The 23,239-nt window shown below is 35.8% G+C and overlaps 1 protein-coding gene across 3 annotated transcripts in view; it reads right to left on the bottom strand.

Annotated features, from left to right (window-relative positions):
- CEP95 (centrosomal protein 95) overlaps nucleotides 1-23,239 on the bottom strand; it is a 38,260-nt gene that overhangs the window by 8,615 nt on the left and 6,406 nt on the right. For all 3 annotated transcript variants that reach the window (XM_002924506.4, XM_034640883.1, XM_011231403.2), the window contains exons 4-11: nucleotides 22,982-23,092; nucleotides 19,768-19,873; nucleotides 18,276-18,391; nucleotides 13,306-13,425; nucleotides 12,583-12,776; nucleotides 10,079-10,191; nucleotides 9,591-9,720; nucleotides 8,862-9,015 (exon numbers count right to left, since the gene is read on the bottom strand). In XM_002924506.4, the coding sequence (XP_002924552.1) occupies nucleotides 8,862-9,015; nucleotides 9,591-9,720; nucleotides 10,079-10,191; nucleotides 12,583-12,776; nucleotides 13,306-13,425; nucleotides 18,276-18,391; nucleotides 19,768-19,873; nucleotides 22,982-23,092 (1,044 nt within the window). The remainder of the gene's footprint in view (nucleotides 1-8,861; nucleotides 9,016-9,590; nucleotides 9,721-10,078; nucleotides 10,192-12,582; nucleotides 12,777-13,305; nucleotides 13,426-18,275; nucleotides 18,392-19,767; nucleotides 19,874-22,981; nucleotides 23,093-23,239) is intronic.

The raw sequence follows: 23,239 nt of genomic DNA, 5'->3' as shown, positions 1-23,239 counted from the left end.
GTAGGGAGTCTGCTTGAGAGTCTCTCTCTCCCTCTCCCCTTCCCCTTGCTTGTTCTCTAAAATAAATATATAAATATTTAAAAAAATAAGACATTAAGAAAAACTGACTTGCACAATTGATTTTAAATGTTTTTATGACAACTTATTACAGCCATTCTTTTCATTGAAAGATTGTATTCTTTTCATTGAAGATCCAATGAAAATAACATTTTAACTTACAGTGAGTTTTCAAAGTGGGATATGATATATATGTGTATAGAAGGGAAAAATGTAGGTTACTAGGTGAGACTTACCTAGCAATTAGTTAGGAAAGTTTAAGGGGAGAAAGATGAAACAATCAAGAGAAAAAAAGTATTTCTGGAGTAAAAAGCAGTTCTACCAGATGTAGAGCCTATGGAAACTTTTTTTTTTTTTTAAAGTAAACTCTACTCCCTATATGGGGCTTGAACTCACAACCCACAACCCTGAGATTAAGAGTCCCGAGCTTTACAACTAAGCCAGCCAGGTGGCCCAAGATTCTAAAGAAAGAAATTTTTACACACGTTACAGGTGTTTGCTCTTTCTACTTTTCATAACTACACTTTTGCAATCTGTATGTCCTGCAATAGAGGAAATGGTGATATATATATTCATACAAATGGAGTATATTCTATGAACTTAGTAAAAATGAATGACTGGATCTGTAAGTATCAACGTTTAAAAAGTTGCAGAATAATACCATATCTTTGTAAGTTGAAAAACATAATAGCATTTATAAGTATAGATGAGCTATTACCAATACAAAAACAGGAATGAGAAGGTTCCAGTTTAAGATGGCAATATAGAGGCTCCTGAATGCATTGCCTCCCGTGGACACACTGAATCTACAGCTACATATGGAATAATTCCCTCAGAAGGGAATCCAGAAATTAGCTGAATGACTCCTACACCGCTGGTGAATGAGAAAAAACCTACATTGAAATGGGCCTTGGCACACCCTCAAGAACAAAGGCGGCAGACACCCAAGAGCTGGAGACAAGCAGTACTCCTTCAAGACTGGGAGAGGTGCCTGTTTTACTTAGTGCACAGAGACAGGAAAATGAAGAAAAAGAAGAATCTGTTCTAAACAAAAGAATGAGATAAACTCAATCAGACCTTAATGAAACAGAGATAAGGACGTTACTTGATGAAGACTTGACTTAAAAACAGTGGTCATTAAGATGCTCACCAAAGTCAGGAGAACAATGTGTGCGCAAATTGAGAATATCAACAAAGAAAATACAAGAATGTACCAAACAGAGTTACATAATTGAAAAATATAACTAAACTGAAAAATTCAATACAGGGGTTCAACAGCAGACTAGATGAAGCAGAAGAAAGGATCAGCAAACTCAAAGACCAAATGGTGGAACTTACCCGAAGAGAGGAGCAAAAAGAAAAATGAATAAGAAAGAATGAAGGCAGCAGCATAAGGCATTTTGGGACACCAGCAAGTGGACCAATATTCACACTATAGTGGTGCCAGTAGGAGAAAAGAGAGAAAGCCAATTCAAAGAAATAATGGCTGGAAACTCCCCTAACCTCGGTAAAGGAAATGGACATCCAGATCCAGGAAGCCCACTTTCAAATAAGATGAATCCAAAGACCCCACACTAACACACAATATAGTCAACTTTAATTTGAGAGAATCTTTAAAGCAACAAGAGAAAAACAACTTGTTATGTACAAGGGAACCTCCATACCACTATCGTTAGATTTTTCAGGTGAAGTTTTCCAGGCCCGAAGGAAATATCACAATATATTCAAAGTGTGGAAAGTTAGAAAAATTGCCAAGAAAAAGTATTTTACTCAGCAGAATTGTCTTCTGGAACTGGAGAAATAGTTTTCCACATAAGTGAAAGCTAAAGCAGTTCATTAACATTAGAACAGCCTTACAAGAAATTTTTAAGATGCTTCTTTAAATAAAAGGGTGCTATTTAGTAATAGGAAGGCATATGAAAGTACAAATCTCACTGGTAAAGGTAAATATATGGTTAAATTCAGAAAAGTCTAATGTTGTAACTGGTGGGTAAATCACAAATCTAACATGAAGGTTAAAAGACAAAAGTAACAAAAATTACAATAATTTGTTAATGGATACATAAGATAAAAAGATTAAATTATGACATTAAGTATGGGAGCAGGAAGAGTAAAAATGTTGAACTCTGGTATGCATTTTAATTTGTTATCAACTTAAAATAAGAGTACTAGAATATGTTTTATATAGGCTTTAGGTAAACATAATGCAAAAACCTATAATAAATACACAAAAGATAAAGAAGTCTAAGCATACCACTAGAGGAAATCATCAAATCACAAAGAAAGCGAGAGAACAGAGGAGTTACAAAACAACAACACTAAGCTGACACTTATCAATAACTATTTTAAATGTAAATGGACTAAATTTTCCAATCAAAAGAGAGAGTGGCTGAATGTTAAAACAGACACAACTACATGCTGACTATAAGAGACTCAAACTTTAAGGACACACACAGACTGAAAGTGAAGAAAGATATTTCACACAAATGGAAACTAAAAGAAAGCTGTGGTAGCTATACTTCTATCAGACAAAACAGACTTTAAGACAGAGACTGTAACAAGAAACAAACAAGATTATATAACAATAAAAGGGACAATTTATGAAGAGTACACATTTCCAAGTATTTATGCACCCAATATAGGAGCATGTAAATATGTAAAGTGAATATTAACCAACCTAAAACAGAAAGGAGAAATAGTAATAAAACATTTAACAGACATTTAGAGACATTTACAGAACATTCCATCCCAAAGCAGCAGAATATACATTTTCTCAAGTATACAGGAACATTGTCCAGGACCAATCATATGTTAGGCCACCAAACAAGTCTTAATAAAGAACACTGAAATCATATCAAGCATCTTTTCTGACACAATGGTATGAAATTAGAAAGGAACTACAAGAAAACTGGGAAATTCATGAATATAAAGAGATTAAACAATATGCTACTGAACTAGAAGGTCAAAGAAGAAATCAAAGGAGAAATTTAAAAAATCTTCAGATGGAAAAGGAAATACAACATATCGAAACTATGGGAAGTAGTGGGGCACCTGGGTGTCTCAGTCGGTTAAGTGTCCAACTCTTGATTTCAGCTCAGGTCACGATCTCAGGGTTGTAGGATCAAGTCCTACCTAGGGCTCTGTGCTGGGCATGGAGCCTGCTTGGGATTCTCTTTCTCTCCCCTTCTCCTGCCACCCTGCATTCACACAAGCTTGCTCTAAAATAAAACCCGCTGAACAAAACAAAAAACACCAATGGAATGTAGCAAAAGCAGTTCTAAGATGGAAGTTCATAGTGATAAATGCATATATTAGAAAACAAGAAAGATATATGATACCTAAAGTACAAGCAAGGAAATAGGACTACATCAAACTAAAAGGCTTCTGGAATGGGAAAAAAATATTTGCAAATTACAGATCTGATAAAGGGTTAATATCCAAAATATATCAAGAACTCCTACAACTCAATAGCGGAAAGCCAAATAATCAAATTTAAAAATGGACAGAGTAACTGAATAGACATTTTCCAAAGAAGATCTACAAATGGCCAACAGGTACACAAAAAAGTTCTCAACATCACTAATCATTACAGAAATGCAAAATAAAACTATAATGAAATATCACTTTATGTCTGTTAGAATGGCTATCATCAAAAGACAAGAAATAACAAGTATTGGAGAGGATATGGAATAAAGGGAACCCTTGTGCACCATTGGTGGAAATGTAAATTGGTATAACCATCACAGAAAACAGTATGGAAGTTCCTCAAAAAATTAAAAATAGAATTTATCCTATGATGCAGCAGTTTTATCTCCTGGAATATATTCAAGGAAAATGCTGTGGAACAGATTATCTGCTACTCCATGTTCATAGTATTTATAATAACCAAGACATGGAAACGCTGTGTCTAATGACAGATGAATTATTCAGTCATAAAAAAGAAGGGTGGCACAGCGGTTAAGCGTCTGCCTTCGGCTCAGGGCGTGATCCCGGCGTTATGGGATCGAGCCCCACATCAGGCTCCTCCGCTATGAGCCTGCTTCTTCCTATCCCGCTCCCCCTGCTTGTGTTCCCTCTGTCGCTGGCTGTCTCTATCTCTGTCGAATAAATAAATAAAAAAAAATGTTAAAAAAAAAAAAAGAAAATCTGTCATTTGTGGCAACATGGATATGAACTTTGAGAGAATTACCGTATCTCATTTATATGTAGGATCTAAAAGAAAAAAAGAAACCACTTATATGTGGAATCTTAAAAAAAAAAAAAAAAAGGGCCAAACCCATAGAAAAAAAGATCAGATTTCTGGTTACCAGAGACAGGGGAGGGGAGGAATTTGATGAAGGTGGTCAAAAGGTACAAACTTTCAGTTATAAGATAAATTAGTACTGGGAATATATTGTACAACATGATGACTACAGTTAACTCTGCTGTACGGTGTATTTGAAAGTTATGAAAGTTACGGTAGAGATCCTTAGAGTTCTCAACACGGGGAAATTTTTTTTTTTTTTAATCTATAGGAGATGATGGATGTTAACTGTTGGTAATCATTTCACAAGGTATATAAATCCAGTCATTGTACAGTACACATACACAGTGCTGTATGTAACTGTATCTCAATAAAACTGGAAGAAAAAAAGAGAAACAAGATCTCCAACAACCTGACTTTACACCTTAAGGGAACTGGGGGGGGGGGAAGCAAAAGAAGCCCAAAGTTAGAAGGAAGGAAAGAACAATGATCAGAACAGAAATAAGTGAAACAGACACCAAAAAAAGGGGAAAAGATCAATGAAACTAAGAGCTGGTTTTTAAATAGAGATAAATCTTTAGCTAGACTTAACCAAGGGAAAAAAGAGGAAAGACTCAAACAAGTAAAAATTAGAAATGAAAAAGGAGACATTACAACTAATAAATACCACAGAAATAGAAAGGATCATAAACTACTATGAACAATTTTATGCCAACAAATTGGACAACCTATAAGAAATTGGTTAATTCCCCAAAACATCAAACCTATCAAGATTTAATCATGAAGAAAAAGAAATCTGAACAGACTAATTACAAGTAAGATTACATCACTAATAAAAACCACCCAACAAACAAAGTCTAGGACCAGGCAGCTTCACTGATAAATTCTACCAAACATTTAAAGAAGAATACCAATCCTTATCAAATTCTTCCAAAAAATAGAAGAGGAGAGAACAGCTCCAAACTCATTTTAGAAGGCCAGCATTACCCGGATAACCAAAACTAGACAGGACATCACAACAAAATTACAGGCATAATGATGAACCTTGATGCAAAATGAATTATGGATGAACACAGATGCAAAAATCCTCAACAAAATACTAGCAAATGAATTCACCTGTGTGTATGTGTACATATATACATTTAAAGATTTATTATTTTAGAAAGAGAAAGTGTGTGTATGTGTGTGAGCAGGGGGAAGGGCAGAGGGAGAGAGGCAGACTCTGCTGAGCATGGAGCCCAATGTCAGGCTTGATCTCATGACCCTGAGATCATGACCTGTGCCAAAACTTAACCAGGAACCACCCAAGCTCCCCTGAATTCAACTGTACAGTGAAAGGATCACACACACCATAATGAAGTGGAATTTATTCCAATGCAAAGATGGTTCAACAATCCACAAATCAATCGATGTGACTCGCCACATTACAAAATGAAGGATAAAAATATGAACATCTCAACAGAGAAAGCATTTAACAAAATTCAACATCTATTCAGGATAAAAACTCTCAACAAACTGGGTATAAAGGGAATGTACCTCGACATAATAAAGGCCATATTTGATAAGCCCACAGTTAACATTATGCTTAATGGTGAAAAGCTGAAAGTATTGCTTCTAATTTCAGGAGTAAGACAAGGATGCCTACTCTTACTACTTTTATCCAACATCTACAGTAGTGGAAGTCCTAGCCAGAGCAATTAGCTAAGAAAAAGAAACGAAAGGCATTCAGGGGTGCCTGGCTGGTTCAGTCGTGCAGCATGTGACTCCTGATCTCAGGGTTGTGAGTTTGAGCCCCACATTGACTGTAGAGCTTACTTAAAATCTTAAAAAAAAGGCATTGAAATTGAAAAGAAATAAAACTCTGTATCTGCAGATGACATTATAATAGTTATAGAAAACTCTAAAGACCCACCGAAAAACTGTTAGAAAAACGAATTAAATTAAGTTAAATAATTCAGAGAAGGACAAATACCATGATTTCACCCATATGTGGAATTTATCAACAAAGAAAAAAAGAGACCAAAAAAACAGACTCTTAAATGCAGAGACCTCATGGTTGCCAGAGGGGAAGTGGGTGGAGGATGGATAAAATAGATAAAGGAGATTAAGAGTACACTTATTTTGGTAAGCACTGAGAAATGGATAGCATTATTAAATTATTATTGAATCATTATATTGTACACCGTAATTAACACTGTATGTTAACTATACTTGAATGATAATTTAAAAAAGAATAAAATACCTACAAATAAATTTAACCAAGGAAAAAAAGACCTATATACCGAAAGCTGTAAGACACTGATGAAAGAAGACACAAATAAATGGGAAGATATTCCATGCTCAAGGATTTAAAGAGTTAATATTGTTAAAATGCTCATACTACCCAAATTCATCTAGACTGAATAATCCCTATGAAAATTCCAATGGTATTTTCACAGAAATAGATCACAAAATTTGTATGGAACCACGAAACACTCCAAATAGCCAAAACAATCCTGAAAAAGAACAAAGCTGGAGGCATCACACTTTCTGATTTCAATCTGTATTACAAAGCTGTAGTGTCAAAACAATATGGTACTGGCATAAAAGACACACAGATCAACGGAACAGAATACAGAACCCAGAAATAAACCCACACATACATGGTCAATTAATTTACAAGTGAGCCAAGAATATACAATAGGGAAAAGAGAATCTCTTCAAAAATGGTGCTGGGAAAACTGGACAGCCACATGCAAAAGAATGAAACTATAACCTATCTTACACCATATGCGAAAATCAACCAAAATCAATTAAAGATTTGAATATAAGACCTGGAACCATAAACTCCTAGAAGAAAAAAAGCAGGTAAACTCCTTGACATTGGTCTTGCCAGTGACTTTTTCGGATTTGATATGAAAAGCAAAGGCAACAAAAGCAAAAATCAGCAAATAGGACTGTATCAAGCTTCTGCACAGCAAAGGAAACTATCAATAAAATGAAAAGGCAAACTACCAAACAGGAGAAAATATCTGCAAATCAGATATCTGATAAAGAATTAATATCCAAAATATATAAAGAACTCAATCGCCTGGGTGGCACAGCGGTTAAGCGTCTCCCTTCGGCTCAGGGCGTGATCCCGGCGTTATGGGATCGAGCCCCATATTAGGCTCCTCCGCTATGAGCCTGCTTCTTCCTATCCTGCTCCCCCTGCTTGTGTTCCCTCTCTCGCTGGCTGTCTCTATTTCTGTCGAATAAATAAAAAATAAAATCTTAAAAAAAAAAAAATCAATCGCAAAAAACAAAAACAAAAACCCAAAAAACTATCCAATTAAACAATGGGCAGAGAAACTGGATAGTTTTCTGAAGACGACCTATAAAGGGCCAAAAGGTACATGAAAAAGGGCTCAACATCACTAACTGTCTTGGAAATGCAAATCAAAATAACAATGAGATGTCATCTTACAGGTTTTGAATAATGGCTATTATCAAAAAGACGAGATATAAAATGTTGGAGAATGGAGAGAAAAGGGAACCCTTGTGTACTGTTAGGGGGGGATGTAAACTGGTGTAGCCACTAAGTAATACAGTATAGAGGTTACTCAAAATATTAAAAATACCATATGACCCAGTGATTCTACTTCTGGGTACCCAGAAATGAAATCACTACCTTAAAAAGATACATGCACCCCCATGTTCACTGCAGCATTATTTACAATAACCAAGATACAGAAACAACCTAAGGACCCACCTACAGATAAATGGATAAAGAAAAAAAAAACATAAAAGAATATTATTCAGCCATAGAAAAAAAAGGAAATCCTGCCATCTGTTACAACATGGATGGGTCTTGAGGACATTACGCTAAGTGAAATAAGTCAGACAAAAGACAGACAAATAATGTATGACCTCATATATATGTGGAATCTAAAAAAATCAAACTCATAAAGAGAACAGATTGGCGGTTGCCAGAGGGTGGGTGTGAAGATGATCAAAAGGTACAAACTTCCAATTGTAAGAGAAGTTCGTTCTGGGGATATAATGTCCAGCATGGTGACTGTAGTTAACAATACTATATTGCATATTTGAAACTTGCAAAAAATCCCATCTTAAAAGTTTCAAGAAAACAAAATCTGTAACTATGTGAAGTGATAAATGTTAACTAAACTTACTGTGGTAATCATTTGTATCAGTATCAATCAATATATAAGTAAATCATTACACTGTACATCTTCAGTGAATACAATGTTATATGTCAATTGTATCTCAATAAAATAATCAATAAAAAATAAAAACAGGGTAAGAAGATTAAAAATTTTGGGAGTTATTTCTTTGAAGGAGGGGAAAATGGACTGTGGGGAGGACAGATGGGATTTCAACTCTTTATTTTTAAACGCAAAAGGTGTAAAGCATATATAATTGTTAGCATCTGCTTTTAGATGGTGAAGATATAGGTATTATTATTTTTGCTCCTTTTATATATTTCTGAAATATTTAAAATGAGAAAGCCAGTCAAAAACAAATGGAAGACCCTAAATGGATCCCTGGGACATCCTTATCCTGGATTCTCTGGGATAAGTACCTGGCCTTCGCTTCTTCGGCCCATACTCCATGATGCTGTCACTGTGCTGAGACAGTGTTTCATCCTTCTTACTCTCCAACTCTTCGTTTCCAATACTGTCTTCTTCATAATCAGTCTTTTCTTTAATTCGATCACCCAGGGCACTTTTTAACATCTATTGAGAAAATACTTTTCAACATCTTTCATTGATTTCAGCAGAATGCAAGTTGGAGAAAGTAGAATCTTTAAAAAGCTTCTTCTCATAATTAGGCACTAATAACTTTCAGATACTTATGCATAGTTTCTGAAGGGTGTATATCAGTGCTATGGACTATTTAGTTTCAATAAACATTAGAGTAAATCATATAAGGATTTAATACATTTATTCAATGATACCCCCAAATTGTAATACCGGATTTTGTGAGAATCAAGAGATCTAACATTATACCAAATCTGTCTTAGGTGTATCTAAAATAAAGATTTTAATGTAATCACTTAAAATGATTAGTTTTCATCAGAATTCAACAAAAATCAGGATAAATCTGTACCAAATTTGGTTATATCATGAAAGGCTAAGTAAGAGATGACTTCTCATCCTGTGTCCTACCTGCCTGATTATTGGAACATTTTCACAGTAACTAAGACACAACTAATTTTACTACCATGATTTAGCTTTCATCTTCAATTAGAAGATCACTTAAATACTCTCCGACTATGGTAATCTCAATATAGATAAAAAACAAGACTTGCCCAATCTAGTTCAGAGAGCCGCTGAGACAGTTTCTCAGAAACTGAATGTAATTCTTGTTCTGTTAACCTCTTTCTTGGCGTCTGGGAGACGTCTGAATCCCAGGATGAGACTGCAGGTCTGTTTTCATATCTGTAATAAAATGACCATGTGACATTTAAGTAGCCAAGTGTGCTGTAATGCATGCTTTAACAAATATTTCATACTGGTCTTCACAGCTCAATCTAGAGAGTATACTCTTTTTTTTTTTTTTTTTTTTTAAGATTTTATTTATTTGACAGAGACAGCCAGCGAGAGAGGGAACACAAGCGGGGGGAGTGGGAAAGGAAGAAGCAGGCTCCTAGCGGAGAAGCCTGACGTGGGGCTCGATCCCAGAACGCTGGGATCACACCCTGAGCTGAAGGCAGACGCTTAACAATTGTGCCACCCAGGCGCCCCTCCTTTCTTCAAATCCCTTTGCAAACAGACTGAAAACAGACTGCAATGTTACCTTTTTCCTCTGGGAAGCTTCCTTGTCCGAGGGCCTTGGCTCTGAGCTGAACACATTTCCTGTTTGTTATCTTTAGGCAACTTCGAAGTTAAGAGAACTCTATTATCTGATTCCTATTAAAAACAAGAGAGAATGATTTGAAAAAGCTACAAAAGATAGCACATAAAAACATTTTGGGTGGAGGGAAAAGGGAGGACCTGTGGCACAAAGCTCAGTACCTTTATTCTCCATGTTTTACTTTTTTTTTTTTAAGTTTTTTCATTCATTTAAGTAATCTCTACACCCAACATTTGAACCTGATGCAGGGCTCAAACTTACAACCCTGAGATCAAGAGTTGCATGCTCTTCCAACTGAGCCAGCCAGGCACCCTCGTTATACTTTTTTAAGAACACATTTGTACAGGTGCCTGGGTGGCTCAGCTGGTTAAGCGTCTGACTCTTGATTTTGGCTCAGATCATGATCTCAGGGCTGTGAGACTGAGCCCTGCTTCAGGCTCTGCACTGGGCGTGGAGACTGCTTAAGATGCTCTCTCTCCCTCTACCTCCACACCCAGCTCATGCTTGCTCACTCAAAANCCCCCCAAAAAAAAAAAAAAAAAAAAAAAAAAAAAAGTTAAAATACCCTCTTGATCCTCAATACCAAAGGAATGGAAGAGCGATGTCTATAAACCTGTACTCAGGTAAAAACTGTGGGTCAGGATGCCATTCAAATATAAAGGCAGGTGAGGTGTTCTCAAATATGAAAATTTTATGGCTACACCTGGACAATGAAAAAATGATCAAATCACAAGTGGTATTAAAATCATTCTCTTTAGTATTAAGAAGTCAACAAACTGTCCAAAATTTAAACAGTTAAAGATAAAATCTTCTCAAATACAAACTCTTAACGTTTTTAACAATTTATTTCTTTTTTAAAGATTTATTTATTTTAGAGAGCAGGCGCAAGTGCGCGGGGGGGGGGTAGGGAGGGAGAGAAATCCCCAGACTCCCCACTGAGCGCAGAGCTTGATGTGGGGCTTGATCCCAGGACCCCAAGATGATGACCTGAACTGAAGGCAGACTGAGCCACCAAGGCACCTCATTTAATAATTTATTTCTTAATCTCAGAAGAAATCTTATGAAGAAACATTTGATGTTTAAGAATCTCTTCAATTTCACTTATCTTTTTCTTCTACCAAAGTAAACACTTTTAGTAAATAACAGCTATAATAAAATCACATTTTAAAAAACTTTTTTTTGAAGTTTAAGTGTCCTGCTCAAGAATTATTTCAAAATGAGTATTCCCACTTACATGCCACTCAGGTTAGGAAACAGAATACTACCAGCCACTCAGAAGCTCTTCTATCATCCTCCCCTAAAACTCCCCCAAATGTAACCATTATCCTATGATCCCTTTTATCTATCTATTCACCCTATCTGAACTGATACACAGAATGTTTAGAAGAATGACGGCCACCTAATGCTAATGATGCTTACTTCATCTTTGCACTTTTTATGCACTGTTTGAATTTTTAATAATGAGAATGTATCATTGTTTACAAATTCACCTTTTGCATAGCTGTTCATTTCTAGGAGGATAGGGACAAGATAACTTTACAAAAAGGGATTTTTTTTTTTTTCAAAGAAGAGTGGAAGCAAATAAGCCAAGGTATTAATAGCAGTTCACACTGTGTAATAGGAATATGGATGACAGACTATTTCTCAAACTTTTTTTTTTTTTTTAAAGATTTTATTTGTCAGAGTGAGAGAGAGACAGACTGTGCACATGTGCATAAGCAGAGGGAGCGGCAGACAAAGTGAGCAAGGAGCCTGATGCAGGTCATGATCCCAGGGTCCTGGGAAACACTTAACTGACCCAGGCATCCCTCTTTTTTTTTTTTAAGGATTTTATTTCTTTGAGAGACAGAGAGCACACAAGCAGGGGGAGAGGCAGAGGGAGAGAGAAAGGGAGAAGCAGACTCTCCACTGAGCAGGGAGCCCAACATGGGGCTTGATCCCAGGACCCTGAGATCATGACCTGAGCCACAGGCAGATGCTTAACCAACTGAGCCACCCAGGTACCCCTATACTTTCTTATAAAAGTTAAAATGATTTAACTAGGGACATAGAATATGGGTTCTGAAACTAGAATACTGAGTTTAAATCCTGACACTACAGTTGCTGTGTGACCTGAGACTAGATATTTAATCTGTTTATATCAGCTCCCCCATGGGAAATAAAAATCATACCTACCCCACAGCTGTTGTGAGGAGTAAATTATTCAATACCTGTAAAATACCTATAACTTGTGCATGACATAAAATAAACATAATGCATGTTAGCTCTTAATATTTTCCTTTTTATACATTCATCCCTACTATTTTGGAGTAAGAACATGTAGGTATATGCAGAGGTAAAATTTCAGAAGTACTGTGCTCTAATTAGTGGCGTATCCTTGACTTACTATTCTATCAAAGATCGATCTATAGACTCTTATCTAATTGAAAGCAAACTTATCCACTTACCACAGAAAATGCTGTGCCCTCTCCAGTAGAATTCACGGCAGGGGAGATATGACTTGAACGCAAGTATTCTTTTCCTATGGGACAGGGTGCTCGAGGCTCTGAAGGGTGGTAGGGTGGATGTAAAGGAATAGCTGATCGAATAGGCTCCCCTAGCTTCCTAGCACTTGGAATCACATCCACAGAAGGAACTTCCACTAGTTGGCAAAAATAAAGTGGACATTAAGATGAAACTCTAAGAAATACATCATTTAATAAATACATGTACCTATAGACACTAAAAACCTAAATGACTTGAAGAATAGCTACATAAATCATGGTTCATCCACAGTTTCTAAAACTCATTAGCCATTAACAATGATTTTATGTAATACTACGTAAAATCCCAGAGAGAACAGTAAGAAATGAGAATATTTTTCAAATTATTTTATCATTCCCTAATAATCTGAAGACCACCAACTGATATACTAATGTATTAGAGACTTGTCCTAAATTCTTTAAGAGAAAAAGTTAGATAATAGAAGTGGATGTAAAACATGTGACCAAAAACCATTTTAGGAAATCAGAGCTCATAATTAATAGCGAACATTTACAAATATGATCATGTAAAACCAAAAAGAATCATATAAAGTATAGAGCAACAAAAGTAAAAAGGCCAATAGCAACAGAAATTGTCCCAGGAACTAACTGCTGTCTGTAACTCACTAACAACACATTACTACTCACTGTTTTCAACAAAGGATGTCCTGTTCTTGGACAAAAAACTAGATAAGGGAGGGTGCAGCACTTCTTCATGTGATACGGCTGAGGCTTTTTTGGACTGCATTTCATTAGGGCCTTCTGCACCTAGAAAAGAAAATACTAGAGGTAGAATTTTTTTTGTTGTTGAATATTATACTAAAAACCAAGAATTTTGTACCCAGAGGATAAAAATCTCAGGAATGACATAATCACTGACCTGCATTGGTCTGATTGCTCAAACTACCCATTACTTTTAATAACTACCAGACAGGAAGATCTGGAACCACCAATACAAATTAAAAGTAAAGATTTACATCATATCACTTTTCTTTAGAAAAACAAGTGCCACAAAAATAGACACAAAGATCAAAAGAATAGAATAGACAGCCCAGAAATAAGCCCATGCTTATGTGGTCACTTAATCTACAATAAAGGAGGTAAGAATATAAGATAGGAAAAAAATATCTCTTCAATAAATGAGGTAGGAAAGTGGACAGCTACATGCAAAAGAATCAACACACCATACACAAAAATTACCTCAAAATGGATTAAACAACTAAATGTGAGACATGAAACCATAAAACGTCTAGAAGAAAACACAGGCAAGTAATCTCTCTGACATCAGCCTTAGCAACATTTTTCTGATATGTCTCCTTAGGCAAGGGAAACAAAAGCAAAAATAAACTACTGGGACTATACCAAAATAAAAAGTTTCTGCACAGCAAAGAAAACCATCAACAAAGTGAAAAGGCAAACCACTGAGCAGAAGACATCTGCAAATGATATGCCTGATAAAGGATTAATACCCAAAATATAAAAATAACATATAACTAAACACCAGAAAAGTCCAGATTAAAAAATGGGCACAGGACCTGAATAGACACTTCCCCAAAGAAAACATACAGATGGTCAATAGACAAAAGAAAAGGTACTCAACATCACTAATCATCATGGGAAATGAAATCAAAATTGCAATGAGATATCACTTTATAACTGTCAGAATGGCTAGACTCAAAAAGACAAGAAATAACAAGCATTGACAAAGATGTGAGGAAAAAGGAACTCCTGTGCACTGTTGGTGGAAATGGAAATTGGTATAGACACTATGGAAAACAGTATGAAGGTTCCTCAAAAAAGTAAAAATAGAAATACATGATCCAGTAATTCCACTACTGTGTATTTACCCAAAGAAAACGCTAATTTGAAAAGATATATGCATCCCTCTTTACTGCAGTACTTAAAATACCCAAGATACGAAAACAACCCAAGTGTCTGTCCGTTGATAAATGAAGGGATAAAGATGTGGTGTATACACATAACACACACACACACAGACACAAATATTACTTAGTCATAAAAAAGAATGAGACCTTCCCATTTATAACATGGATAGACTTGAGAGTATTATGCTAAGCGAAGTAAGTCAGAGAAAGACAAACACAATTTCACTTACATATGGAATCTAAAAAACAAAGCAAATGAACAAAAAAAAGAAAAAACAGATCCACAAATACAGAGAACTGTATTGTTGGTTTCTATACAGGAGGAAGTAGGGAGAATGGGTAAAATGGGCAAAGTGGAGTGAGAGGCACATAGGCTTCCAGTTATGGAATGAGTAAATCACAAGGATGAAAGGTAGAGAAGGAATACAGTCAATGGTAATATAATAATGTATGATGACGGATGGTAGCTATACTTGTGGTGAAAATAGCATAACATGTAGAGTTGCCAAATCACTATGTTGTACACTTGAAATTAATGTAATATTGTGTGTCAATTATACTTCCATTTAAAAAGTTACTAATATGTATTATATGATTACATTTTAAAAGATCATATGAGATACACATTTGCGTATCTGTAAGGAAAGAAATCAAAATGTTAACAGTGGTTTTCTCCAGGTCAGAGGTTGGCAAACCATGGCCCAAGGTCCAAATCTGACTCAGCAACTGTTTTTGTAAATAAAGTTGTGTTGTTTTAAGACTTTAAGTAATGTCTACAACCCACCTGAGGTTTGAACTCACAACTCCAAGATCAAGAGTCGCACTCTCTACTGACTGAGCCAGTTAGGCACCACCGTAAATAGTTTTATTGGAACACACTCATATACAAATAGGTGCCAGAACTGTAGGAACGCTGTTATGGGGGTATATCTCTGAGCTAGGAGTCTTGGCTGATACCATAATAAAAAAAATTTATGAAATTGTCTTGTCTAATTTTTGAATGCTTAATATTTTGAATCAGCTTTATAATATTACATATAGAGCTGTCTTAAAATATTTCTGAATATACACTTTGCTCCCATAGAAATCTACAGTACACAAACAAAATGGATTTATGACTCCCCCTCTCCAGATGACTCTTCACACCTTCTTCAATTTAATGAAAGACTTCACCATAAACTTATTCCTCTCTTTGAAAGTATGAAAATGCACACAGAAAACTCATTTGTCACCAAATGGTCAAATGACATAATCACTACAAATGGAAAAATTCACCTTGCACAGATCCCAAACTCCATGCAATTCCAAGACATTGTGTATTTTAAAATTTTTGACACTCATTTTATGTCTTTTAAAAACCAGCGAACACATGTTTTGTGCTTTTCTTTTCCACAATCCAGTGCAATACGGCCATTTTCACAGCAACATATTTAAAATATGTGAATCTTGCTCCGTATCTTCCTATTTACATGAAGAGCATCTGAGAGCTAATGTTCAAAATTCATTAACATGGTCCACAATTTCTCTACTACCCAAACTGAATTTGTCATCAGCCTGACCCCAGGCTAATTCACTTTTACCTGGGTCCTTTTTTTCCACTCATATGCTTTTTATTTTTGATGAAATTTCTCCTAAAATCTCATGCTTAGTTACCATCTGGAACTTTTGTCAGACTGAAAGTGACACTCAAATCTCTCCCCATAATTTTTAGATTGTTTTAAGGACATACTGTTTTATTACTGCAAAGATTCTGAACTTGTCTACTGTAAGCATTAATAAAATTCAATTATATAAGTACCTATATGATAAATGTATATAATATTTCATCATAAAAAGGGGGCGGCTGTAGGTAGAAAAAAATGGGTGAAGATGGTCAAAAGGTACAAATTTCCAGTTAAATAAGTCATGAGAATATACAAAGAGGATAATAGATCTTAAAAGTTGTCATCACAAGAAAAAAAAATTTCAACTACCTGTGGTAACAAACGTTAACTAGACCTTTGTGATGATCATGTCATAATAAAATCATTAGGTTGTACAACTGAAACTAACATAGTTACAAGTCAATTATATCTCAATTTAAAAAAAAGATTCATAGCCCAGGAACTGAAGTCTAAATTAGACGCCCATGAAGGTATATATATGACAACAGTTATCTGATGACTTAAATCCAAATATAAGAGGAAGTTACCATAGCCCTTTATGACATCAAACCCAAACACCTTACCCTAGCTTTTCTTTCAACCTTTTCTCTTTTGCCTTAATTGTATTATAATCTGAACAGTTAAAATCTGAAAACAATTCACTTTTACAGATATAACCTTTCTATGTGGCCGTTGCTATCACAGAACACCATTTCTAAAATCACCATCCCTTCCACCTTTTGTCAATCCATCTGACTCTCTTCTTTCTAGAAACATTATTACCTACATTTGACTCTGGCCATTCCATTACTTTGCTCCTCCCAGTAGCAGTACATGTCTTTGGTCTACTTTCTAACCTTCCAGACTTAGGTTCTTTGAACATTAATTCCTTGGAATCCAGTGCCTATTCTTTGGAATAAAAGTATTAATAATGCATTTCAGAGATGGTTTGTCGAATTCTCTGATTTAACATATTAAGAAACTGAGGCTCAGGAAAGATAAGGGCCTTGTCCAAAGTCACAGAAGCCAACAGCAGAGTCTGGATAAAAATTTGGCCACCTGATTCCCATTTTAATATACTTAGTTCCTCTCTAGCATTCCTGTTCTTCCATTAAAAAACCCCCACAACTTATTGTGGGCCTGGTGTTTTGCAAAGTTTTAGAATACTAAGATGAATACGAATAATTTTACTGTATATTTCACTTATTTGTCTTATTTATTGGCTGCCTCCACAAGTAGAATGTAAGCTCCACAAGGGAACAGATTTGTGTCTATTTTATTTACCACTGTAACACCATTGCCTGGCATATGGAAGGCACTAAATATTTGCTGAATGAATATAATGTGGCTACTGTCCCGGAAACTCAGTTTACCTAATAGACATACTCGAAGTGAACTATGCGATGTGTGAATGCTATTACCAAAAGGAGGAGACAGGGCCACACTGTAGAAATACAGAGCCTTAGAACCTGAAGCACATGGGGGAGGCTGGGCTTTGTAGGGTGAATCTGCCAGGAATAGAAAGGAAGGAAGAGCACCCCAGCAGAAAAAACAATATGATGCCAGAAAAGAGCATATCAACCAAGGTAGGCAGGACAGGGAACAGAATGCTGGAGGAGAGCAAGGTATGAGCTTCAAAAGAGGCCTGAAAGATATTCAGGCTTACTATGTATAAGCAGCAGACTGTTAGAAATGTGGCCTGACGCCTGCCAGAAAAATTGCCACTGTCTATACAGGTTAGTTGGTTGAAACCATGAAAAGAGTGAGTCACCCCGTTTAGGAAACTACACTTAGGGGGGTAATCTGAATGTGAGTAGACCATTAGGTTGCATCCAGAATTCTCTTCCCAGAGTATCAGGTCCCACATATTACAAGACAAACTTGCATCACCTATTTGCCCATGTGCCTGTGACTCCTACTTGACTGATTTCAGGTAACTGTTCGTATTTAGGATAATGGTGGTATACTCCTGGAAGTGCAATTCTAATATCGAGTTGCAGCTCTATTCTTCTCAACTATAAACATTCCTAACTATTTCTATTTTCATAGTTATATCTTGAATAACAATAACTGATATATAACAACTTACCATTACTTCTTAGAGAAAAGGTGTGTGCCGTGTCTCCCAGTCTAATTACTTCACCAGTGGATTCTGTTTCATCTCCATCCCAAGATGGGCCCAAAGCATCAGATGACAAGGAGCACCTGAAAGAGTTCTCTTACTTACTTGGGGCCTGGCCTAACCACAGAGGGCTCCTCCTGAGAAGGACCCTGAGAGTTCCTTCAAACAGCCTGCCTATGGGTATTCAGACTGCTCACTGTTATGTCCAGAAAAAAGGCAAGACACTCCTCCTACTGCTTATCACTTCTTGCTGCTTGTCTGTTTTGTTTTGACTGATATATGTATGGTGAAAATAACTGTATTGAAAGTGTCAAGGATTGAATGCATAGGGGAATCCACACAGAACACAATGAACACTGGATACTCTAGGGGTGTGGGAGTGGAGTCTGGGTAGGGTATTAATTTTGTACTAAATATTCATGTGCTATTTCACTTTAGCACTTTTTTAAAAAATCTAGTTAATAAAAAATAAAGTCAGGAAATTCATCTCATGGGAGTCTCCTTTAAGACGTGTTTTCCACAATGTACTATACGTAGAAAAGCAATGACTGTAATTTTCAAATCATGACAAACTCTAAAAAAAATAGAAAATCAGATATTTAAAACAAAGTCATAGCATCGTATTCAACCGCTAGTTAGAACTACCATCAAATCTGTAATGACATATTTTGTCTATAAAATCACAGAAATTTTAATACTTTGATATTTGTTAACAATACTGGTTCACAAGGGTGCAGTAACCCAGCAATTTTATATTGCCAGTGAGTGTATAAACCATCACTGCCTTTTTGGAAAGCGACTGCTTTTAATAGCCTTCTAACATTCATTCTCATTGGATGTAGCTTAAAGAATAAAAGCATGTATCACATTTTTAAAAACTGTAAAAAACACAGGAACAGCCACCTCCACCTTAGAGGAGTGGTTTAGCCAATAATGAAGCACACATAGGAATGGTCTTATATGGTGATTAAAAATTATTACAAAGATCTTAATAACTTGAAGACCACTGATGTGTAAAATTTTAAAATGCAAAAAACAAAATTATATAAACGATAGGGCTAAATCCAAAAAACCCCCGAAACAGTAACAAAGACTAAAGTATAACAAAACATCAACAAGTACTTATTCCATTCTGAATGGTAGAGTTCACCTTTTTTTTCTGCTTGTTTTTTATTTCTCTGTACTTTCCAAGTTTTCTATAAGGAACAAACTATTGTGATGACCTAGGGAAAAATTTAAAAATAAGTAGGTGCTTAATACTGAGAATTAAGTACTACATATAGCTTATGGTTCTTAAAACTCCCTCAGGAAGGTTTAAAATATGAGAAGGTAGTAAAATTTTCACACTAGTTCTTTCTGTTTTTTGCCACCATTCTGGTTATACTGTGTGCCATTTCAATTCTAGTAGAAGGAAAAAGCATAACTTGCCATGATTAAATTCACAGACACTGAGTGCTACCTCTCAAAAGAAACTCTTTTCCATGATGACGTGGATTCCTTAGTACTTTCTGGCTCTTCCAAAGGTTCTCCTTGATGGGATTCTTTAAAACTCTGTCCAGTTTCACCTGTTTAGGATAGATAAAAACAATACCCCAAACCCCCAAATTAATAATGCTATTTTTAAACAGGGGTAGGTAGAGATAAGAAGAGCAAGGCACCCTCACCCTCTCCTGGTAAACTGGGCTCTTGTGAACATGAAATTTTAAAAGAATCAAATCATCACCTGTGATGTGATGAGCATATTACTTGGGTAACAAAGAAACAACAAAAGCGTTGCTTTAAAAGCAGGGTCCGCAGTTGTATTAGTAACGTTTTATTTTTTAAGCTAGGTGGTAGGTTCATTTTCTATTGTTTATAACCTTCCTATCTGTAAGGGATGTTTGAGGTAAAAGGATTAGGCTGTGGCTTCAGAACAACATGACTATATCAGCCTGCCTCAGGCTCCAAGACTATCACTCCCCTAACCTAACTAAGAGTCAGCCTACATCAAGGCTTGGATGAAATTTTCCTTAAGACGATCACTCTTTTCTTCTACCCCAACATATCTGAGGATTACACTTTCACAAGTGCAGCAACTCACTAGCAAAGTGATTTCAGGAGGTATATTGGTGAACCTCCTGTGATCCAGATTTATGGTCATTTCCATCTCCATTTCTAGAGATTCCCTGTTCGAACATCCACCTTCATTTCTTTCTATTTCTGTACTCAACAGGCAACATTTTAATAACATTAGTTAACATTCACTGTGCAATTACTGTAAGCTGGGCTCACTGCTAAACTATTCATGCATATCTACTTATTCGACCTTCACTACACCCACGAAAGAATTTCAGATGAGAAAACTGAGGCTTCGAGAGCTTTAAACAATGAGGAGCATAATGCGGCACTGACTCAAGTTCTCCTTTCAAATCCTTTGTCCTTCAGTTTAAGTAAATGCTAATGCTAGCTCAGGTAACAGGAAAAAGCTGCTCTGTATACCTGATGTGACTCATGATAATAAAGATTTACTTCCCATTATTAACTGGCATTTTGAAGAATCTGCTCAGCTCTAGGTAGGTAATATTGCCATATCAACTTGGACCTGCAGAGGTGAGAATCAGACTTTAGAAAACACTGTCCTGAAACTCAGGTACTACCACAGAGGGAGGACCCATCTGTGCAACTCCCTCCTAGCAGCCCTAAGTTCACCACATTCTACTGACCTCCCCTGGCAAGATCCCTTCTCACCCCCTGCCTCAGCATTTCACTACTACCAGACTCACATGTAAGTATCTCTCAGTTCTGTGCTCCTCTCTCCATCCCCACTGCCCTATCCATGACCAAGCCACTATCGTCTCTCCCCTACATGCAATTAAGCACTGCATTGTAAAAACTGCTGCTGTCAGTGTAAAGTTTCAAATTAATCAATCTCCACCTAAAGGTAGTTTTCTACCTCTTAATCTTGCTGCTAAAATGACTGAACAGTTACAGAGCATTAAAATAGCTACTGGTAACCTTGAATAAGGTGAGTTTCACCTGTCTTCACTCTCCTATGTTTTTATTGTACAACAGTCCCCCCTTATCCATGGGGGATATGTTCCAAGATCTCCAGAGAATGCCTGAAACCACGGATAGTACTTAACACTATATATACGCCTTTCTTGTACATACATACCTATGATAAAGTCTAGCTTCTAAATTAGGCACATTAACAATAGCTAATAATAAAATAGAGCAATTATAACAATATGCTACAACAATAGTTACAGAAATGTGGTTTCTCTGTCAAAATACCTTATTGTACTGTACTCACCCTCTTGTGATGATAAAATACCTACGTGATGAGATGAAGTGAGTAAATGATGCAGGCACTGCAATACAACATTAGGCTATTATGACCTTCTGACAATATGTCAATCTGCTTCTGGACAAAGGTTGACTGTAACTGAACCGCGGAAAGTAAAACTGCACATCTGGGGGGGCTATTCTATGTATTTATGGCTGTCTTCCTGACTTGAGTAAAGGTTTCTTCGACAGCAATAAACATGGCATGCAATTTTGAATCCTCCCAGAGTACCTGGGCTGGTACATATTTAACATATATTAAACACGCAAAATACTCCATACTCAGAACACTCAAAGTTTTTGAAATAAGAAATATCTTGTGGCAATTTTTCCTTCCAGGCCATACCTATATATGCTTTTAAATCTTTTCAGCAATAATGATAAAAGGCAGAAAACTATCACTAAAGAGTTTAAGGTTAATTTCAAATGTTATAATCACAGCACAGGTCTCACCATCAACAGTGTGAGAAGGATAAGCCTACCCGAATTTTTTGTCTTCATTCATATTGGAATTTATGTTGATTGCTACTTTTGCTGAAAATTTGTTGGATAACTTTAAAATAGTAAACCCATTCTTACATGGGTCATATATTACTCCAATCATGACATAGAACATTATTTACTCAACCAATCTCAAATCATTAAGACACACGGGTTTTTTCTTTTCAATAACATTGCAATGAAGACCTTTAAGCACATTTCTTTTATATTACTTCCTTAGGATAAATTCTTAGAAATGAAATATTGAGTCAACGATTATAAATAGTTCTTATATTCTGCTGACACACTTTAAATAACCATAAGCCTTTTGGAAAATAACATGGCAATATTAATCTTTATAATTATCATTAAAAAACCATAAAACAAAAATTTCACACAAAAATTGTTACAATTTGGGAAACTGGGTTACTCGAAGACTAAAAATAAAATGTTCAGGCTGTCACAAACCTAGGCATAGGTTGAAGACAAAAAACACACTAATTCTTCCTGCTAATGCTTTAGCAAAATTCAAATTTGTAACAAAAATAGCAGTTCTGACAGAGGAAATTAGTCAATAATTTCATGCAATAATAGGGTAACAGGCAATTTTAGCCAGAATTCAGCTATTATAGATTAGCTTTAAAGTAATTTATAAGAAATATCCAAGTTGACAAAAGACACGGTGACAGTCTAGCATAGTTTTTCTCAACCACTGAGAACAGTAAGAATTGAGATTTATGATTAAATTTACCAATTATATGCATTAGTGATTCCAATCCCTGTGAAGAAAAGCAGGGAAAAAGAAAAAAAGGTAGAAAGAGACAGGATGTAGAATACAAACCAAATCAAATTTCTATTTTTAAACTTACTTTTCTCATGAGATGTCTCACTGATGTGTTCTGTAAGATATTCCAGCAACCCATCAAATATTTCTAGCAAATTCTTAATAGATTCTTTGTCTCCTTTCACTATATTTTCTCCTAAACACAGGATAAAGAGCTAATTAAAAATATTAACCAAGAAACTGAAAGGCTCATAATTTTGAAATGACTATACCACCATGTAAATACTGTTCAAGATAAAAGAATTATACACTCAGGAAAAACAATATAAATATTAAAAACATG

This window comes from Ailuropoda melanoleuca, chromosome 13 (genome assembly GCF_002007445.2).
Source record: "Ailuropoda melanoleuca isolate Jingjing chromosome 13, ASM200744v2, whole genome shotgun sequence".
Lineage (NCBI taxonomy): Eukaryota > Metazoa > Chordata > Mammalia > Carnivora > Ursidae > Ailuropoda > Ailuropoda melanoleuca.
The sequence above is the reverse complement of the archived record's forward strand: the minus strand, read 5'-3'. Positions and strand labels throughout refer to the sequence as shown.